The 20,631-nt window shown below is 36.4% G+C and overlaps 1 protein-coding gene across 1 annotated transcript in view; it reads right to left on the minus strand.

Annotated features, from left to right (window-relative positions):
• The window catches only part of LOC133199805 (uncharacterized), a 52,915-nt gene that overhangs the window by 16,689 nt on the left and 15,595 nt on the right, over positions 1 to 20,631 (minus strand). Inside the window, exons 12-15 of the mRNA XM_061335634.1 lie at positions 20,272 to 20,399; positions 12,334 to 12,458; positions 9,381 to 9,523; positions 3,608 to 3,724 (exon numbers count right to left, since the gene is read on the minus strand). Coding sequence (XP_061191618.1) covers positions 3,608 to 3,724; positions 9,381 to 9,523; positions 12,334 to 12,458; positions 20,272 to 20,399 — 513 coding nt within the window. The remainder of the gene's footprint in view (positions 1 to 3,607; positions 3,725 to 9,380; positions 9,524 to 12,333; positions 12,459 to 20,271; positions 20,400 to 20,631) is intronic.

Consider the following 20,631-nt stretch of genomic DNA (forward strand, 5'->3'; position numbering starts at 1 on the left):
AAACCATCGAATTAATTATTGCTTACTAATCGTTTTCTTATCATATTATCTTATCTTACACACTCCCATTTTGGGGAGTACCTATTATAAATTTACACTACTACATTATAAACATGCTTGCTAATCTTGGTTGCGCTCTCTCCCTTGGGCCTATTACATTTAAGTGGAGTAACTCAAAATACAAAGAGATAGCAAGTAGCCTCCCTTTGACATTTTGTTTCATGCGTTGACTGGGTCACAGCAAGCATGCAATACTGAAATTACTTAAAACCATAAAGAGTTGTCACTTCCTTGGTAGTAAGTTATTCGTTTATACAATATAGGGCATTTTTCTTATAGAGGCCTATCACAAAAATTACATGCGATCTGTAAAATCAATCTTTTGTTTATTTGATCTGTCAACTCGAATTTTCTAGATCAGTACTTCGTAACATAATTTATGTTAAGAAGTCTCGGATCAGTAAAGGTTTTCACTAATAAATATTAATTAATCTTTTGTCTTAAAATGTCACTGGCGATTTCTGAAACGCATGTTGGGTATGGGTTATATACTGGTGTCTCATAATATCGCGGTAATTATTTATTTTGCATAAAAAAGTTATTCCAAATTCTTACATTAACTTTTCACCAAATACTATTCATAAACCTATTAATTGCCTAACTTTTTAGTGGTTAATTATTTTCTTAGCTTTCTTCGTTTACTTTGTATTCTATTTCTATAACAGGAAGTCTTATTTACCTCCAAAAGAGGAGAGTCTCATTCTATCGCGGTATTGAAAACATGGAGGTTTGGCACGGTCACAAAGTACAATTTTTATTTTTATGCCCCCGGATCGAAAGATCCCGGGGGTATATTGTTTTTGTCCTGTCTGTCTGTTTGTCTGTTTGTTTGTCTGTTCGTCCGTTTGTCTGTTTGTCTGTCTGTCTGTTGTCAACTTTAACCTTGCCCATAACTTTTGATTGGTTGGAGCTATGACTTTCATATTTCACATGTGTATTTCTTGTGACAAGACCTTTCTTTGGGTACCATCATATTTGACCTTTTGACCTTGACCTTGGAGTTTGACCCACTTTTGCAAAATTTTATGAGACTTTAACCTTGGCCATAACTTCTGAACAGTTGGAGCTTGGGGTTTCAAACTTCACATGTGTATTCTTTGTGACAAGGCCTTCTTTTGGATACCAACAACTTTGACCTTTTGACCTTGACCTTGGACTTTGACCTACTTTTGAAAAACTTTAACCTTGGCCATAACTTTTGAACAGTTGGTGCTTAGGGTTTCAAACTTCACATGTGTATTCCTTGTGACAAGACCTTCCTCTGGATATCAACCACTTTGACCCTTTTGACCTTGACCTAGGAGTTTGACCTACTTTTGAAAAACTTTAACCTTGGCCGTAACTTTTGAATGGTTGGAGCTAGGGCTTTCATACTTCACATATGTAATCCTTGTGACAAGACCTTCCTTTGAATACCAACGACTTTGATCTTTTGACCTTGACCTAGGAGTTTGACCTACTTTTGAAAAACTTTAACCTTGGCCATAACTTTTGAATGGTTGGAGCTAGGGCTTTCATACTTCACATATGTAATCCTTGTGACAAGACCTTCCTTTGGATACCAACCACTTTGACCTTTTGACCTTGACCTAGGAGTTTGAGCTACTTTTGAAAAACTTTAACCTTGGCCATAACTTTTGAATGGTTGGTGCTAGGGCTTTCATACTTCACATATGTAATCCTTGTGACAAGGTCTTCCTTTGGATACCGATCACTTTGACCTTGACCTTGACTTCTATTTAAAAAACTTTAACCTTCACCATAACTTTTGAACAGTTGTATCTAGGTCTTTCAAATTTCACAGGTGTTTTCCTCGAGACAAGATCTTTCTTTGGGTATCAACATTTTTTATCTTTTGGCCTGGATTTTGACTTGCATTTGAGAAACTTTAACCTTCGACATAAGCTGCCATACGGGGGCATCAGTGTTTCACAAACACATCTTGTTTTAATTTATGATGAAAATCTACATGAAAACTTAAGTATAATACAAACTTAAGGTTTTCAAAAAATGAACTTTATTATGGATTTTACTTGGTTATATATTCAATGGTCTAAATAAAATAAAAACGGGAATGGAAATCTGTAAAATTTCGTTTTTATTTGAATAAATATTTTTCCAAAAGGGTGTTCCATACTTTTTAATCATCACAAAAGTCAACATTCAGACGACAGACAGATAGTCCATCAACAAAAAGGATATGAGCTATGTATCCTAATTTTTGGGAAATACCGCGAAACAATCGAACCCGCGATATAATGAGAATTAAGGATATTTAAATTACATGTACATCGTTAGTTATAATAGACTCTATTGCGTAACATTAACCATTTGTGTGCTGTCGATGCAGACTTCACGACTTACACAATTTATGTTTTGTAAGGTGGCAAAACAATCATTATAAATACGTCTTGGTAGTTGCATCCGATGTTAATTGTTTAATATTCTAGGCTATTCCGACTCTGCCACTCAGGAGAAAATAAAGATGAAGCCTACATGTTTCTCGGGTGATCTCCCTTTGATTACATAGTGACCATGGTGACGAGGAGCCGGGAGTTGGAAAACAAATTCAAAGCATAAATAAGTAGGCTGTCAGAGGAAAGAAAACACATTATTATTTTTTTAACATTTCAGCATAATGATGAGTTATAGATCAACTTCTTGAAGGAAAAGTCTTGGGTCAGGACTGAGGCACGTAGTACACAAAATGTCGACATTATTGCATCTACATGCAGTCATGCTTAGCGAGAATTTTTCGTACTTTTTTGCAAAACAACACAAAATAACTTATGATAAATTTAACATTCGCATTTCGAAACTTTTTAATATTTACAAAAACAATATAGAATCTTTTTCTTTTGTATTAATGTAGGGTAATCCCCGCTATTTTCACAGTGCGAGTCGGTGCTAAGGTATTTGGATCGAACGAAAAGTATTAATTTCGATGTGGCCACACCCCTCGAACAAAATAAGAATATACTTTATTTATTCATATTTTAATCCTCTTTTCAATGGTATAAAATTTTTTGTGATCGAAGGGTGTGGCCACAGCAAATATTTGAACCAAAGACGAAAAAAATGCTTTATTTTGATAAAAACTAGCAAAGTGCGCGTGTTTAGACGTTTTCTGTACAAATATGACGTCATCAAATAAAACTTTCAAGGATAATATTTCTATTGTTAATTTTCTTCTTCCCCTCAGTTTAATTTTCCTGAAAAAAATAGGCCGATTTAGCCCCTTCGTGGATTTAGCTCTTTATGTTATCCAAATATCATTTTTGAAACAAAACAGCTTGCACTATAGTTTAGCCGTCATGTATGGTTTTGTGACATCACAATGGAGATACTTTAGTCACACATCGTAGTTCATGAGAACACGAACTCTTTTTCAAATTGCAAAGAATCTTAAGGAAAAATATTTGGAAATGTAAATATATATAAATAAAATGTGGTCCCTTTATTCGGTCAATACATATATATACTGAATTTAAAGAAACGTACTTTATGCTAGGTCATAAAAAGGCTAATCTGTATATTTTCATCATACCAATAACTTGTTCACAGTTGTCCCCCGTGTATCCGGGCTGACATACACACTTGTACTGGCACGCCTTCTGCTGGGAGGGAATACACACTCCATACTGACAAAGGTTGTCCCTACACACTAAAGAAAAACATAGGTAATCAAAGATTACGAAGCTCACCTCGACGAATGTTATCTACATGTAAGGCAAATTTCACATCATATTTTTTTTCTAGTTAGGGTACATCCCAAGATCAATGGCCATGCAAGTTTGATTTAATTATAGACCTGCTCAAAAAACTTTTGACCTGTTTAGTAATCAAGAAAATTTTGGTCACTTCCAACATCCAAAGCAAGTCTGGAAGTTTTCATCCTTAGATGCACCATCTATGCAAGTTTAATCATAACAGGCCATAATATTATATAGCTACTCCAAAAAATTACCCTGGTCACTCATCTGGAAAATGTACATCAGATTCAGAATCCAAGGCAAGTCTGGAAGTGTCCATCCCTAGATACATCATCCATGCTAATTTGGTTAAAATATGGCTAAAATTCACTCATGTGGAAAATCTAGGTCAGATCCAGCATTCGAAGCAGGTTGGTTAGTGTACATCCCTAGATGCATCATCCATGAAAGTTTGGTCCAGGTAGGGCTTATAGTTACTTGGAAACGAGACTACTCCTAAATCTAAACCTGGTCTCACATGTGGAAAATCTAGGTCAGATCCAGCATCCGAAGCAAGTGTGGTAGTGTCCATCCCTGGATGCATCATCCATGCAAGTTTGGTCCGGGTAGGGCTTATAGTTACTTGGGAATGGACCTGCTCCTAAAACTTTAACCTGGTCACTCATCTGGAAAATCTAGGTCAGATCCAGCATCCGAAGCAAGTGTGGTAGTGTCCATCCCTAGATGCATCATCCATGCAAGTTTGGTCAAGGTAGGGCTTATAGTTACTTGGGAATGGACCTGCTCCTTAAACTTTAACCTGGTCACTCATCCGGAAAATCTAGTTCAGATCCAGCATCCGAAGTAAGTGTGGCCATGTCCATCCCTAGATGCATCATCCATGCAAGTTTGGTCCGGGTAGGGCTTATAGTTACTTGGGAATGGACCTGCTCCTAAAACTTTAACCTGGTCACTCATCTGGAAAATCTAGGTCAGATCCAGCATCTGAAGCAAGTGTGGTAGTGTCCATCCCTAGATGCATCATCCATGCAAGTTTGGTCAAGGTAGGGCTTATAGTTACTTGGGAATGGACCTGCTTCTTAAACTTTAACCTGGTCACTCATCCGGAAAATCTAGTTCAGATCCAGCATCCGAAGTAAGTGTGGCCATGTCCATCCCTAGATGCATCATCCATGCAAGTTTGGTCCAGGTAGGGCTTATAGTTACTTGGGAATGGACCTGCTCCTAAAACTTTAACCTGGTCACTCATCTGGAAAATCTAGGTCAGATCCAGCATCCGAAGCAAGTGTGGTAGTGTCCATCCGTAGATGCATCATCCATGCAAGTTTGGTCAAGGTAGGGCTTATAGTTACTTGGGAATGGACCTGCTCCTTAAACTTTAACCTGGTCACTCATCCGGAAAATCTAGGTCAGATCCAGCATCCGAAGTAAGTGTGGCCATGTCCATCCCTAGATGCATCATCCATGCAAGTTTGGTCCGGGTAGGGCTTATAGTTACTTGGGAATGGACCTGCTCCTAAAACTTTAACCTGGTCACTCATCTGGAAAATCTAGGTCAGATCCAGCATCCGAAGCAAGTGTGGTAGTGTCCATCCCTAGATGCATCATCCATGCAAGTTTGGTCCAGGTAGGGCTTATAGTTACTTGGGAATGGACCTGCTCCTTAAACTTTAACCTGGTCACTCATCCGGAAAATCTAGTTCAGATCCAGCATCCGAAGTAAGTGTGGCCATGTCCATCCCTAGATGCATCATCCATGCAAGTTTGGTCCAGGTAGGGCTTATAGTTACTTGGGAATGGACCTGCTCCTAAAACTTTAACCTGGTCACTCATCTGGAAAATCTAGGTCAGATCCAGCATCCGAAGCAAGTGTGGTAGTGTCCATCCCTAGATGCATCATTCATGCAAGTTTGGTCCAGGTAGGGCTTATAGTTACTTGGGAATGGACCTGCTCCTTAAACTTTAACCTGGTCACTCATCCGGAAAATCTAGGTCAGATCCAGCATCCGAAGTAAGTGTGGTAGAGTCCATCCCTAGATGCATCATCCATGCAAGTTTGGTCCAGGTAGGGCTTATAGTTACTTGGGAATGGACCTGCTCCTTAAACTTTAACCTGGTCACTCATCCGGAAAATCTAGGTCAGATCCAGCATCCGAAGCAAGTGTGGTAGTGTCCATCCCTAGATGCATCATCCATGCAAGTTTGGTCCAGGTAGGGCTTATAGTTACTTGGGAATGGGACTTGCTCCTAAAACTTTAACCTGGGACGCCGACGCTAACGCCGACGCCGACACCGACGCCGACGCCGACGCCGGGGGTATAGCATAAGCAAGTGTGGTAGTGTCCATCCGTAGATGCATCATCCATGCAAGTTTGGTCAAGGTAGGGCTTATAGTTACTTGGGAATGGACCTGCTCCTTAAACTTTAACCTGGTCACTCATCCGGAAAATCTAGGTCAGATCCAGCATCCGAAGTAAGTGTGGCCATGTCCATCCCTAGATGCATCATCCATGCAAGTTTGGTCCGGGTAGGGCTTATAGTTACTTGGGAATGGACCTGCTCCTAAAACTTTAACCTGGTCACTCATCTGGAAAATCTAGGTCAGATCCAGCATCCGAAGCAAGTGTGGTAGTGTCCATCCCTAGATGCATCATCCATGCAAGTTTGGTCCAGGTAGGGCTTATAGTTACTTGGGAATGGACCTGCTCCTTAAACTTTAACCTGGTCACTCATCCGGAAAATCTAGTTCAGATCCAGCATCCGAAGTAAGTGTGGCCATGTCCATCCCTAGATGCATCATCCATGCAAGTTTGGTCCAGGTAGGGCTTATAGTTACTTGGGAATGGACCTGCTCCTAAAACTTTAACCTGGTCACTCATCTGGAAAATCTAGGTCAGATCCAGCATCCGAAGCAAGTGTGGTAGTGTCCATCCCTAGATGCATCATTCATGCAAGTTTGGTCCAGGTAGGGCTTATAGTTACTTGGGAATGGACCTGCTCCTTAAACTTTAACCTGGTCACTCATCCGGAAAATCTAGGTCAGATCCAGCATCCGAAGTAAGTGTGGTAGAGTCCATCCCTAGATGCATCATCCATGCAAGTTTGGTCCAGGTAGGGCTTATAGTTACTTGGGAATGGACCTGCTCCTTAAACTTTAACCTGGTCACTCATCCGGAAAATCTAGGTCAGATCCAGCATCCGAAGCAAGTGTGGTAGTGTCCATCCCTAGATGCATCATCCATGCAAGTTTGGTCCAGGTAGGGCTTATAGTTACTTGGGAATGGGACTTGCTCCTAAAACTTTAACCTGGGACGCCGACGCTAACGCCGACGCCGACACCGACGCCGACGCCGACGCCGGGGGTATAGCATAAGCTCATCTCGACTTCGTCGAGGTGAGCTAAAAAGCACAATTATAAAGAAGTGCTGGGAGGGAATACACACTCCATACTGACAAGGGTTGTCCCTACACGCTACAGAAAAAACCACGATTATAAAGAAGTGCTGGGAGGGAATACACACTCCATACTGACAAAGATTGTCCCTACACGCTACAGAAAAAAAACACGATTATAAAGAAGTGCTGGGAGGGAATACACACTCCATACTGACAAGAGTTGTCCCTACACACTACAGAAAAAAGCACTTTTATAAAGAAGTGCTGGGAGGGAATACACACTCCATACTGACAAGGGTTGTCCCTACACGCTACAGAAAAAAAAACACGATTATAAAGAAGTGCTGGGAGGGAATACACACTCCATACTGACAAGGGTTGTCTCTACACACTACAGAAAAAAGCACGATTACAAAGAAGTGCCAAAGATTTTTTCAAGACATAAGTTTTAATGCTTATAATAACTTTTTAAACTACAGTAAAATAAAATCATTTTCCTCTAAGAGTAAAATCATTATAAGCGAGTTAGCTAAACCGTGTTTTACTGTTATGATCAAAGTGTTCTAAATGACCAAGAATCTAGAATCTGAACCATAGAAAAAGAAATAAATGTATAAATGTAGTTCCACTCATATTAGTATTAGACAGGTACTTATGCCCTGTTCGCACGGAGAGTTTAATTCGAATTAAACGTACGTTACTGCGAATTAAATATGATCCGCGTTCACATGGAAGATTTAATGCGAATTAGTTCAGTTCGAGTTAGTTTACTGCGCATAAAATCACTTTGCATTAGCTCCGTGTGAACGCTAAGCGAAGCTAATTCGAATTAAATTTTGACGCATGCGTAAGGGCAGAATTAAGTCACAGGCCATATGTCGATGGTCAAATATAGATACTTGTGCTATTCTTGAGCGGAAAACAAAGGAAAATTATGTTAATCAATAAAATGTGTACAGACACTATGACATTATGTCAAATGTATAATCTGCTGTACACAATATGACGTTATTTGTAAATGACGTAATAATAGCCTCACTGAATAGCCTTGTTTTAGTAATAAAATTATAATTCGCATTAGTTTACTTTGCATTGGCTGTCGTGTGAAGGCAATTTAATTCGCATTAGTTTAATTCGCATCATTTTACTTCGCATTAATTTGCTCGCAGGTATGTTAAGGCAGTACCCAGATCATATTTCGGTGAATTTAGACTTTTTTCGTAAAATGTAACATTAATAAATCGCAAAAGTCATAGATAAAACATTTACTATTATTATTCCTTGTATAGACGTCATTGAGTCTTAGGCTAAAAGAAGCACTCCACTACGACGTCATCACGTGACGTCTATAAATAGAAAAATTGCCTTTATGAAAAAGTGAAAAGTTCAACACTACCCCGGAGCTAATTCAATTCTTTTAGTGAAAATAATTATGTAAAAACATCACTGGGCCATGAAAAGTGCTGCTAGAATCCTACTCTCCCGACACAGAAAAAAATATTCCAAAGTTTCACATGAAACCTTACCAAATTTTTTACATTTTATACATACGATCAAGGAATTGTTATCAATTCATGTTAACAACACGATTCTAGCAGCACTTTCCAAGTACTATATAATACAAGCTTTCGATACAAACAAAAAATTTGTTTCAAAGTATGCGTCGTAGTGTTGAACTTTTGCATCTTTGCTGCTATAGAAAGACAGAGGAAAGGCTGATCGGGATTTCAAAGCACTGCCTGTGTTCATTATAACAAAACATGATAAGAATATATCAGCGTACCTGATTCTTAATCTTTAATTCCTTATGAATCACACATAACATTCACGGTATATGTTTTAAAACTCCCATTTCATCTATTTGTTTACATGAATTCTCGTCACGTTTAACTTCACTCGGCAAATATTTGATCAATAGTTATGACGTCATGGGTTTGGTATTTAACCCCAGTGCTAAATACGTAGCTATTTATACCACCCCAAAACGATAATATTTAGTTTATATTATGTTTTGAATGATTCCATTCATTTCTTTGACCTGAAATTAAACTTTAAATATAGATATTAAGACATCATTATTTCTAAAGTTCACGTCATACAGCTTACTATGACGTCATATTGTAAAGGCAAGTAGGATATCTCTGGGTGTAGCCTTAACATACCCGCGCTGCGAATTAAACTCTCCGTGTGAACAGGGTATTAAATATGTACCTTCTCTCTCGTTTTCAAAGTGAAGTTTGAATCCTTTATGTGTAACCCTGCTGCCTGCAAATTTGGTATCCATGGTAACGATCATTAACGTGGGTGAATCGACTGACGTCAGGTGGGTTTCTCCAACGATATCACCACAACGACTGTCCACCAATAGAATACATTGAGATAAAGTTAGATAAGCCATTTCAATGGCAATAAATCGTAGTCATCTTTATATACATGTAATATATCACATAAAAAGAAAACCACAATAAAGAGAAACCTTACTTAAAGCCATCACTTATATATATGTACTGCTTTCATTTCACACATTTTTAAAATGCTTTTTGCTTACAAGAATGACTTTCTTTTATTTAAGTGTAATGGAAAGGAATTACTAGTGGCTTAATATACGTAGAAAGTGTTACTTTCATAATTACCAGTGTTATGTAAGCAAATGCGAATTATTATTTTTTCGAATGACAGAGTAAGACCATTGTGTACCATATTTCCTTTCTTGGTGTGCGTGTTGCTGTACTGTACGTTTTGCATTATATTTACCTTATTATATTTCCGTCTTGCTTTACTGTTTGTTGCGTGTAATATTTACTTTACTATATGTCAGTGATGCAGAGCTGTTTGTTATGTATCATATGTCCGTGTTGCTGAACTGTTTGTTATGTATCATATGTCCGTGTTGCTGAACTGTTTGATGCGTGTAATATTTACCTTGCTATATGTCCGTGTTGCTGAGCTAGCTGTTATGTATCATATGTCTGTGTTGCTGAGCTTTTTGTTATGTGTCATATGTCCGTGTTGCTGAGCTGTTTGTTATATATCGTATGTCCGTGTTGCTGTACTGTTTGTTGCGTGTATATTTCCCTTACTATATATCCGTGTTGCTGTACTGTTTGTTGTATATCATATGTCCGTGTTGTTGTACTGTTTGTTGTGTATCATATGTCCATGTTGCTGTATTGTTTGATGTGTATCATATTTACTTTACTATATGTCTGTGTTGCTGTATTGTTTGATGTGTATCATATTTACCTTACTATATATCCGTGTTGCTGTACTGTTTGTTGTATATCATATGTCTGTGTTGTTGTACTGTTTGATGTGTATCATATGTCCGTGTTGTTGTACTGTTTGTTGTGTATCATATGTCCATGTTGCTGTATTGTTTGATGTGTATCATATTTACTTTACTATATGTCTGTGTTGCTGTATTGTTTGATGTGTATCATATTTACCTTACTATATATATATGTTGCTGTACTGTTTGTTGTATATCATATGTCTGTGTTGTTGTACTGTTTGTTGTGTATCATATGTCCGTGTTGTTGTACTGTTTGTTGTGTATCATATGTCCATGTTTCTGTATTGTTTGATGTGTATCATATTTACTTTACTATATGTCTGTGTTGCTGTATTGTTTGATGTGTATCATATTTACCTTACTATATGTCCGTGTTTCTTTACTGTTTGTTGTATATCATATGTCCGTGTTGTTGTACTGTTTGATGTGTATCATATGTCTGTGTTGCTGTATTGTTTGATGTGTATCATATGTCCGTGTTGCTGTACTGTTTGTTGTGTATCATATGTCTTTGTTGCTGTATGTTTGTTGTATATCATATTTATCTTACTATATGTCCGTGTTGCTGTATTGTTTGATGTGTGTCATATTTACCTTACTATATGTCCGTGTTCCTGTATTGTTTGTTGTATATCATATGTCTGTGTTGTTGTGTATCATATGTCTGTGTTGCTGTATTGTTTGTTGTGTATCATATTTACCTTACTATATGTCCGTGTTGCTGTATTGTTTGTTGTATATTAAATGTCTGTGTTGCTGTATTGTTTGTTGTGTATCATATGTCAGTGTTGCTGTATTGTTTGTTATGTATCATATTTATCTTACTATATGTCCGTGTTGCTGTATTGATTGTTGTATATCCTATGACTGTGTTGCTATATTGTTTGTTGTGTATCATGTCTGTGTTGCTGTATTGTTTGTTGTGTATCATATTTACCTTACTATATGTCCGTGTTGCTGTATTGTTTGTTGTATATCATATGTCTGTGTTGCTGTATTGTTTGTTGTGTATCATATGTCTGTGTTGCTATATTGTTTGTTGTGTATCATATGTCTGTGTTGCTGTATTGTTTGTTGTGTATCATATTTACCTTACTATATGTCTGTGTTGCTGTATTGTTTGATGTGTATCATATTTACCTTACTATATGTCCGTGTTGCTGTATTGTTTGATGTGTATCATATTTACCTTACTATATGTCCGTGTTGCTGTATTGTTTGATGTGTATCATATTTACCTTACTATATGTCCGTGTTGCTGTACTATTTGATGTGTATCATATGTCCGTGTTGCTGTTCTGTTTGTTGTGTTCTGTACTGTTTGATGTGTATCACATTTACCTTACTATATATCCGTGTTGCTGTACTGTTTGATGTGTATCATATTTACTTTACTATATGTCCGTGTTGCTGTATTGTTTGTTGTATATCATATTTCTTGGTTGCATAGTTAAACTTTCAACGTTTAAATGTTACTTCACCATTTATTTGTTTCGCTTTAAAGAATTCTAAGCACAGGATAAAATTTTGCCATTCAGTAACTGAATTTCTAGAAAAAGTTGACTGAATTTTAGACCTTTGCCTTTCAGTCACTGTTTATCTGACTGAATCATATCGGTTCATTCTGTGACTTTAATGTATTTTATTTCATTTTTCAGCGTCGTATGATCTATCTTTCTGTTTGCCAGATCCTTCTCAAGGAGCACCTAGCAGTTGTGACTGGTCGACAGGGGGTGCTTACTTCTCAATGGCATCTGATCCCACCTCTTATTAGGTACGTGTTTTTGTATTGTTCCTATGGATTTTAGTTTGATTACTGTTCGTTATCTTCATATTTCATAAACCCATGGTTGTATGATGTTGCTACGTTACCGGATGCCAGGTTGTCCCGGAAGGTTGTACTGAATCTCAAGCCAATGATAACACCGAACTGTTTCCGGGTTATATGCCATATGGAGGTCATCTATAGTCATTTTTATTATGTATCCATCTGGTGCCTGTAATTAATTATGATATGTCTTATTTTACCGGAAACTTCATCTAAGCCGTATGGAAACTACACAAGAACTTTTGTATGTAGTTACATACATGTAAATCAAAGATATCAGCATATGATGGTATCTTGTACAGAGGTTCTAGAAAATATGTTAGCCAGCACGAATATTTAAAACTGCTTATAACAATTCATTGAAAAGTATTAAAAGTAAAATCTTATTTTATTATCAAATTCATACAGACAGGAAAAAAGGAAATAGGACCTTATTTCGATTGTATTTTAACAAATCTGGATTATTTGTAAATCCCTAGCGTTATTTGTTATTATCTATCGTGATTAAAAATCATAACTATATGTCACTTTGACAATGAATGAATTCTTCGACATTAAAGCTTTTTTTTTTCAAAATAAACACGCACGTTGGTTCATAGGAAAGTGTGCAACAGCCCCTGATCATGATCAAACTACTTGTACACATGTTGGTGGAGTAGAGAGATGGTCCCGATAGAGTAATAGCTCGGATACCGTCTTATATCATTATATAGGTTTTCTATATACGTCTTATATACCTTTTCTAATACATCTACTGTAAACTTACCATACATAAACTGTTGACAACAGAGATATCTTTTTCCCCGATAACCCCCCTCCTGAATTGGACGACTACTCCCTTAAAAGTCAGAACTTCTCTCTTTTGGACTATCTCCCCTGTTATATTCCCCTTAATATTTTTAACCAACAAAAATTCTCTTGGGAATGGGGCGTTTCAGGAATCTCGAGTCTGTGACGTGATGTTATTTGCAAATTAACTATCAAATCAAAACCTTTGCTAAGTAAGAATCATACTGGAATAATGGCAAAATGACGAGCTCAACAGGACTCTAAAATATCATTGATATTAGGTCATTTTAACCTTATTATTTGTCTCTATACTGATAAATTGGTAATTCAATTATTTCAGTTAACTGTGTTTATCTGAATTTCCTTTTATTATCTAAGAATATTGCCTGAAGATCTGATTTAATAAAAATATACTCTATTTAGATTCTTTTTGTATAGTTAAACAGTCAAGGATGAAGGAAAAGGCAAACTCCTCGAGAAATCATTTCCCTCCGTGACTTCCCTCAGGAAGTAGTTTCCATAATATCCATTCCATTCTTGCATAAAACTTCCAGCACAACTGATGGTACAAGACTGAGGAACTTGAAATAACGCAAACTCGGACGGATATAATTGATGAACTCGGAATGATATAATTGATGAAGTCAACAAATAACCCATTGCTATCTCTTCACAAACGGGCATTCGCGATTTTTTATGTTTCACTAGAAGAAAATCATCGGTAATACGGTCTGTAAATCGTATTTGCTGTGTTAATTGTTGTCGAAATTTATCATATAGAATAATAATGGAAAAAAGGTGATATTCAGTGATGAAATCTGGATTGTCATTGACCAAAATGAATAAGATTATTTTTGTAGAGATCCGAGGAATATGACGACCGGAAATTTCTTGGCGTCCGTGGAAACGGATATTAACAGGTACAGTCCCTGATATGTTCTACTTTCCCATTTTTCCGTTCGCTCACCGTTCGTTCACCGTTCGCTCTCCGTTCACAGTTTTGCGTTCAGCGTTCACCGTGCGCTCGCGTTCACCGTTCACAAAGCGTTCAGCGTTCGCTCTCATTTTGTTCACTTATCGTTCAGTCTTCAGTGTCATTCGGAACTCCGAAGTGAAAGGACTTATCTTTTTGTTAGTAAGGATTTACAGCTTTTATAATTTAATAATTAGCATATCGTGTTTAAAGAATCATTATCTCAAGGGAAAAATATTATCCACAATATTCTAACTTATTATTATTTATTATTCTAACTAGCTGTAAGGTAATTTACTCTGGAAAATGAATGTTGTTAAAAGTATGTACCTATGTAGAACGATGCTGAAAAATTAATTTTAAATACGGGTAATATTTAGATACTTCAAGCACTGCAACATTTTGTTGCTATGTTAAAGACGACAAATCGTTAATGGATAGATAATTATCCAAGTCAATTAACTTAAAAACTGAAGCAAAATTACGAAAATAAGTATTTCTAACACGTTTTATTCAATTACTACAGAAACATGATAGAACTAGTTCTGAGAATTATACATTGTACTGCGGATATCCTGTTGATTAAATATCTTTGGAGCGAATTGAATCGATAGTGTGCTTTAAAAATATTTATTTAAAATGTAAAACACTACATGATTTTCTATACTATAATATATAAAGTCTATAATTATAGAGAAAATAAATTCTTCCTTCGCCGTAACTTTATATGTTTGCCATTCGATATGATTAAGAGACACCCCCCCCCCCCCTAAATCGGTTACTTAGTATTTCCAGTATATTTTAATTAACATTTAAAAAGACGTTAATGTGTTTTGTAGCACAACAATTGCAGCCTCAAACCAATATGCATCTAAAAAAGTCATTGAACAACAGTAGTTCAAAATATACACGTGTCGGCGGTGGTATTTTAAATTGGAAGAGAGTATGTTTCGAATTCAAGTGTTAATGCCCAATGTATTTTATTTATTATAATTATTATTAGAAATGTTGGAATCAAATCTAGAAATGATAAAATTAATGTTAAAACGTGTTGGAAATACTAGCACTTCTTCTTTGGTGTGACGAGAATTTCACACCTGCACAGTGTCGAATGATTTTGATTGACAGGACAAGCACGTGGACTTCGTGTGAACTTGAAGCAGGGAAATTAAAAGAAAAACAAGTAAGACTGTCAAACAAATGGATTTGTTGGTTAAAAAAAGTTACTTAATACAATTTATCATTGAGTCAAATGCTGACTTACGTTTTTAATACTAATTGTCAGGCCATTATTTACACACTGAATTGTCGACGGATTTTTCCGTTATTTCCCGATCATGACAAGGAGCTCACAGCGGGTGTGACCGGTCGGCAGGGGAGGCTCACTCCTCCATGGCACCTGATCCCACCTCTGATGTTTTGGAGGTCCGTGTTTGCTCTGCTGCTATTTTTTATTGTTTAATGGACTTTTGAGCTTGAATACTGTTCGTCATCTCCACACATTTCATTTCATTGCCTGATAAATAAGATTTTGTACAAACATTTGGTGAAGCCTGAAAAGAAGGGGGAGGGTGAAAACGGAATATCTCTCTCTCTGTGTGTCCATTTGTCTGTTTAATAAAAATTATGGCAGCATATAACTTAAATATAAAGTTCTGAAATATTAATCTTATACGAATATTCCTCTTTGTATTATCTTGTCTGAGTAAAATGATGGGGAAACATCTACAGATAGATGTAGAACACGGCCAGGAACACGTTAAGTTCTTAGTACCGTTGTCAGAAACCTTTAAAATTAAGCACTGAAACTGGTTCGTTGTCATGAACATACAGGTGAGGTTATGATAAAATCCGTCCGGTGTCATGCAAAAGATACAAGAATTTATACTTAATGCATAAAATTTAACGTTTTTGACAAATTCTAAGAATAAATTTGAATTTTGGGAAACAGATACAACATTCAGTATTCCATACAAAGATTTATGTATTTGATATCCTTAACACATTTTGAGGAGTTTTGGTTGGCGATCACATGCCCATGTGTGAAGGCATGATCGTGAGCTGGAAAATTATATATTTCTTATATTTAATTCATCGAAATGGTTCTTTTATTTTAAAATATAAAGAGAAACTTCATTTTAAATGTATTAGGCAAGTGACAGCCTTTTGTAGCTTACATGTTTTAAGAAATCGCAATTTATAAGCAAAAAGTCCGTTGTCAGTACATGTTAAGTTTATCTGGTCCGGTGTCATTTTTCTTAACATGTAAGTAAATCATTAAATGCAACAGAAATGATCAAATATATGCTTAATTTAAATGAATACAAAACATATTACAGATAATTTTGAATCTAGGGGTCGTCTTAAAGCAGCTCACACGAACGTGCTAACTATTCTGCGATGTTTTTATTTTCAATTCATTTTCTCTTAGGAACCTGCATTCTAGCTAGTATGCACCGGTGCTAGATCCGCCTTTGGTTATTGAGCAGATTTTTAAAGAGTTTCTGTATACCGTATATTCCAACGTAAAACTTTTATCACCAATTGTGGCACCATCCTACCCATGGGGGTCATGATTTGAACAAAATTGAATTTGTTTTTGTTTGTTGTTTAAATATCCCTCTAGAAAAGTTTTCACTCATAAGGAGACATCACCACTTGTCGCAGTGGAGGGCCAAAAAAGTGTGGGATCTTTTTCATGCCAGAATCTACAAAATTAAAAGTACATTATGTACTTTCACAAAATGAAATATATGGAGATAACGAACAGTATTCAAGCTCAAAAGTCCATTATACAATACAAAATAGGAGCAGAGCAAACACGGACCTCCAAACATCAGAGGTGGGGTCAGGTGCCATGGAGGAGTGAGCATCCCCTGCCGACCGGTCACACCCGCCGTGTGCTCCTTGTCATGATCGGGAAATAACGGAAAAATCCGTCGACAATTCAGTGTGTAAATAATGGCCTAACAATTAGTATGAAAAACGTCAGTCAGCATTTGACTCAATGAAAAATTGTATTTGCTGACAAGGTCATTGTATCGACCATAGAACTTACAAAATGATGACTTTAAACGAGACAGCTGATATTCTTGTTTCAAAAGTATCATTTCTTCTGATCCAGAAGTTCTTGAGAGGAAAATTTTGAAAGAGTTATTCTTAAATATTCTTTTTAAACTTTGATCACCTATTGTAGCCCCACCCTTCCCCAGACATGATCTGAATAAAAAATGAATCTTCACTTTATAATAAAGCTTTTACATAAGTTTCAACTTTTCTGTCACAATGACACTTGAGAAGATTATTGAAAGATGTCACTAAATTTTCACAAATTCTTAACTATACTTCCTTGAAAGAGGGCATGACCATTAATTTGAACAAACTTGACTCCCTTTATCCACGTTTGCTTTCTGGCAAGTTTGGTTGAAATTGAAAATGGCCTGTAATTCCTGAGAAGAAGCTGAAAATGTGAAAAGTTTACCGACGGACAGACGGACGACAAAAAATGTGATCAGAAACGCTCACTGGAGCTCACTAGAGCTATCAGCTCAGGTGAGCTAAAAATGTCAACCCCTACACCAATTATATCGGCACTCGTATGAGAATTAAGCAAAGAGAGATGAATTCCAGATAACATTACTACTGAACAAATAACTTTCAATCTCATATCCATGTATATATAATGAAAAAAAAGAATAGACTGATTTTTCAGATATCTCAAGAACTACGGTATTTTGACATATCATAGTCAAGAAAACCAATACTGGACACAATTTTCTGAGCAACACCATTTCTCCCAACAGTAGTGCGAGTAATGCTAAATAAATTTGTTTACTTATTTATCAGCCAAACACTTTGTCTATCCTTCTGTCTGTCTAGCTGTCTGTCTCTCTCTCTCTTTCTCTGTGTATGTGTGTCAATATATATCTCTCTCTCTCTCTCTTCACGACCTTAGTAAATATTCAGCACAATTTATCGGCGACAAAATGTGCAAATGTTCACAGTACACATTGTCGCCGACGACAAAACGTGGCCATGCTTGACTGTACATTCTGTCTTCCATTACGCGGGAGGAAAAAAGGCTCGTCTCGGTACAAATTGTCGCCTGCGGCAATATGTACCGATGGACGACGATATGTGCAGTCAGGGTAGGTACATTTTGTCGCCGACGACAATATGTACAAAACGACAATATGTACCGTCTCACCCCTCTTTTTGATGGCATGTTTAACAATACCTAAAACAACATAAGATCGTCCTTCGTAGTGTATAAAGTACAGAAGCGACAACGGACCGATGACAACGGACTGAATTTTTGTATCTTGTCATGACAACGGACAAAAAAATGAAATAAATCAAAATTTTCAGTTTTAATTTGTTCTCATTTTTCTTTAAAGGCTTACAACATGTCTTAATACTGTCTGTACCAATTCGTGTGAATATTATTATATTCTATTTACGAAAAATATAACATCTCAGTAGGAAATAGAATCAGATCCACAAGTGATTTCAACAGTGTTAATGTCGCCATCGCAAACTCTTCTTTTATTACTTCTTTTTAACGGCTGAAATTCATACAACACCAAAAAGGGTGTCAGCCCTGTTTCCCATTGCAATTTCAGACATTTTTATAGATAATTTAACTTGAAAAATGAAAAACTTCTCACAGCCTGTCTTCTCAAGTCATGACACCGGACGGATTTTATCATAACCTCACCTGTATGTTCATGACAACGAACCAGTTTCAGTGCTTAACTTTAAAGGTTTCTGACAACGGTACTGTCTAAGAACTTAACGTGTTCCTGGCCGTGTAGAAGTCTGCTCAATAAATCATCATAAAAAATAGAAATGACACATGAGTGTAAGAATGCAAATTTGCCACAGACCATTGTTAATATTTTTTTCATTATTTTATACGGAATCGCCTTGGCACGGAAATATACGAATGGATGTTACAACCGTTGTAGTTCATTATATAAGTCAGAAGTTTTCTCCTATTTGTAATGGTTATTTATATCAAATAAGAATAGACATATTTATTAATTTATTAATAATTATTTATTAACTAAAATATTTTTATCTTTTATACTACAGCGTTTGGTAATTCGGTTACAATTACAATGTTTTACAGCGAAAAATAATGTGTGATTAAAAAGCTGAATCTAGAAAGATACTTAATGTGCATGTATCGTCTTTCTTGAGAAAATTTTGTAGTATTTATTTATTTAATCATTGGTTTGTTTATTTATTTATTATTTGTTTATTTTTTGGCACCTGACATTAGAATACAATAGAATGGTTTCAATGCAAGGACAAGATCAGAAGCATTCCGAATATATCGTTCACCGTTCGTTCACTGTTCACTTAGCCTTTGCGCTCCGTTCGCATTCTGCGTTCGCTCACCGTTCACCAAGTTGCGTTCAGCGTTCACACATCATTCACTCACCGTTCGCTCTGCGTTTTGTCAGCGTTCGTTTACCGTTCAAGTGGGAAAGAAGAACGTTTCAGGGACTGTAATGTTTACGAGATATAGATGTAAAAAATAAATATATTAGATTTGCAATTTCAGTTTACGTTTTTCACGCTCCATTGAAAACTAGTTTACCTTACCTGGAAATCCCGCATTTCTGTCAGGGTTTTGTGTCAAAATGCGGACTTTGAATTTATTTCCAAAAATTACGCTTCCCGGTTCTTTGGAGATTTTTAATTTTTTTATGTCGTGGAAATGATTTACAAAAATGAAATACGGTCCTTCGGATGAGACCGTATAAACCGAGGTCCTGTGTCGCAGTAGGTGCCGGCACGATAAAGATCCCTCACTGCTCAATGGCCCTAAGTGCCGAGTATAATTCAAAATTTGCAGTTCTCCACCGGCAAGTGGTGGCGTCTCCATACGAGTGAAAAATTCTCGAGAGGGACGTTAAACAATAAACAAACAAACAAAACAAAAATGAAATAATTTTCACACAAATTTCTCAAAGATATGATCAAAGACTAAATAAACAATCATAATGTTTACTTAAAAATTACCACATTTACGAAGCAAAGTGTAACCTGAGTATCGCTAAAATGAGATTACGGACAAAAAGCTCAAATTACCGACAACCATTTTCATTACTGAAAGCTATAGAATGGGGTAAATAACTCAGGTGGCCATTTTATGATTAACTTGTAGCCAGATGCAGGTAAATACAGAACACAGTATTATTTTGTGAAATACCTTGACTGCCCATCTACAGATTTTCCCCTGTGCGACAGGGCCGGGATAATTAGGAGATGTGACTGATACATCTTTGTTTGGCTCTAAAACAAGATCACTCTCCTTTAGATAAACGTATCCACCACAATCTATTTAAAAAATCAAGGGCTACGTTAGACAAATGGGAACAACAGATCAAAGAGTAAATCGTGCTCTAAGCGGATAACATTTGAGTTTGCTTTGGAGAACTGAATATGATATATTTTCATATCTTATCTTCATAAATTATATGCTAAGTTTAGTTCAATTATTTCAACTTAAAAAAATGAATATTAATTTTTCTTTGATACGTGTCAGTATTTTTTTTGGAAAACGTTTCCA

Source organism: Saccostrea echinata, unplaced genomic scaffold (genome assembly GCF_033153115.1).
Source record: "Saccostrea echinata isolate AGI-Se365-2 ecotype Australia unplaced genomic scaffold, CSIRO_AGI_Sech_v1 ptg000036l, whole genome shotgun sequence".
NCBI lineage: Eukaryota > Metazoa > Mollusca > Bivalvia > Ostreida > Ostreidae > Saccostrea > Saccostrea echinata.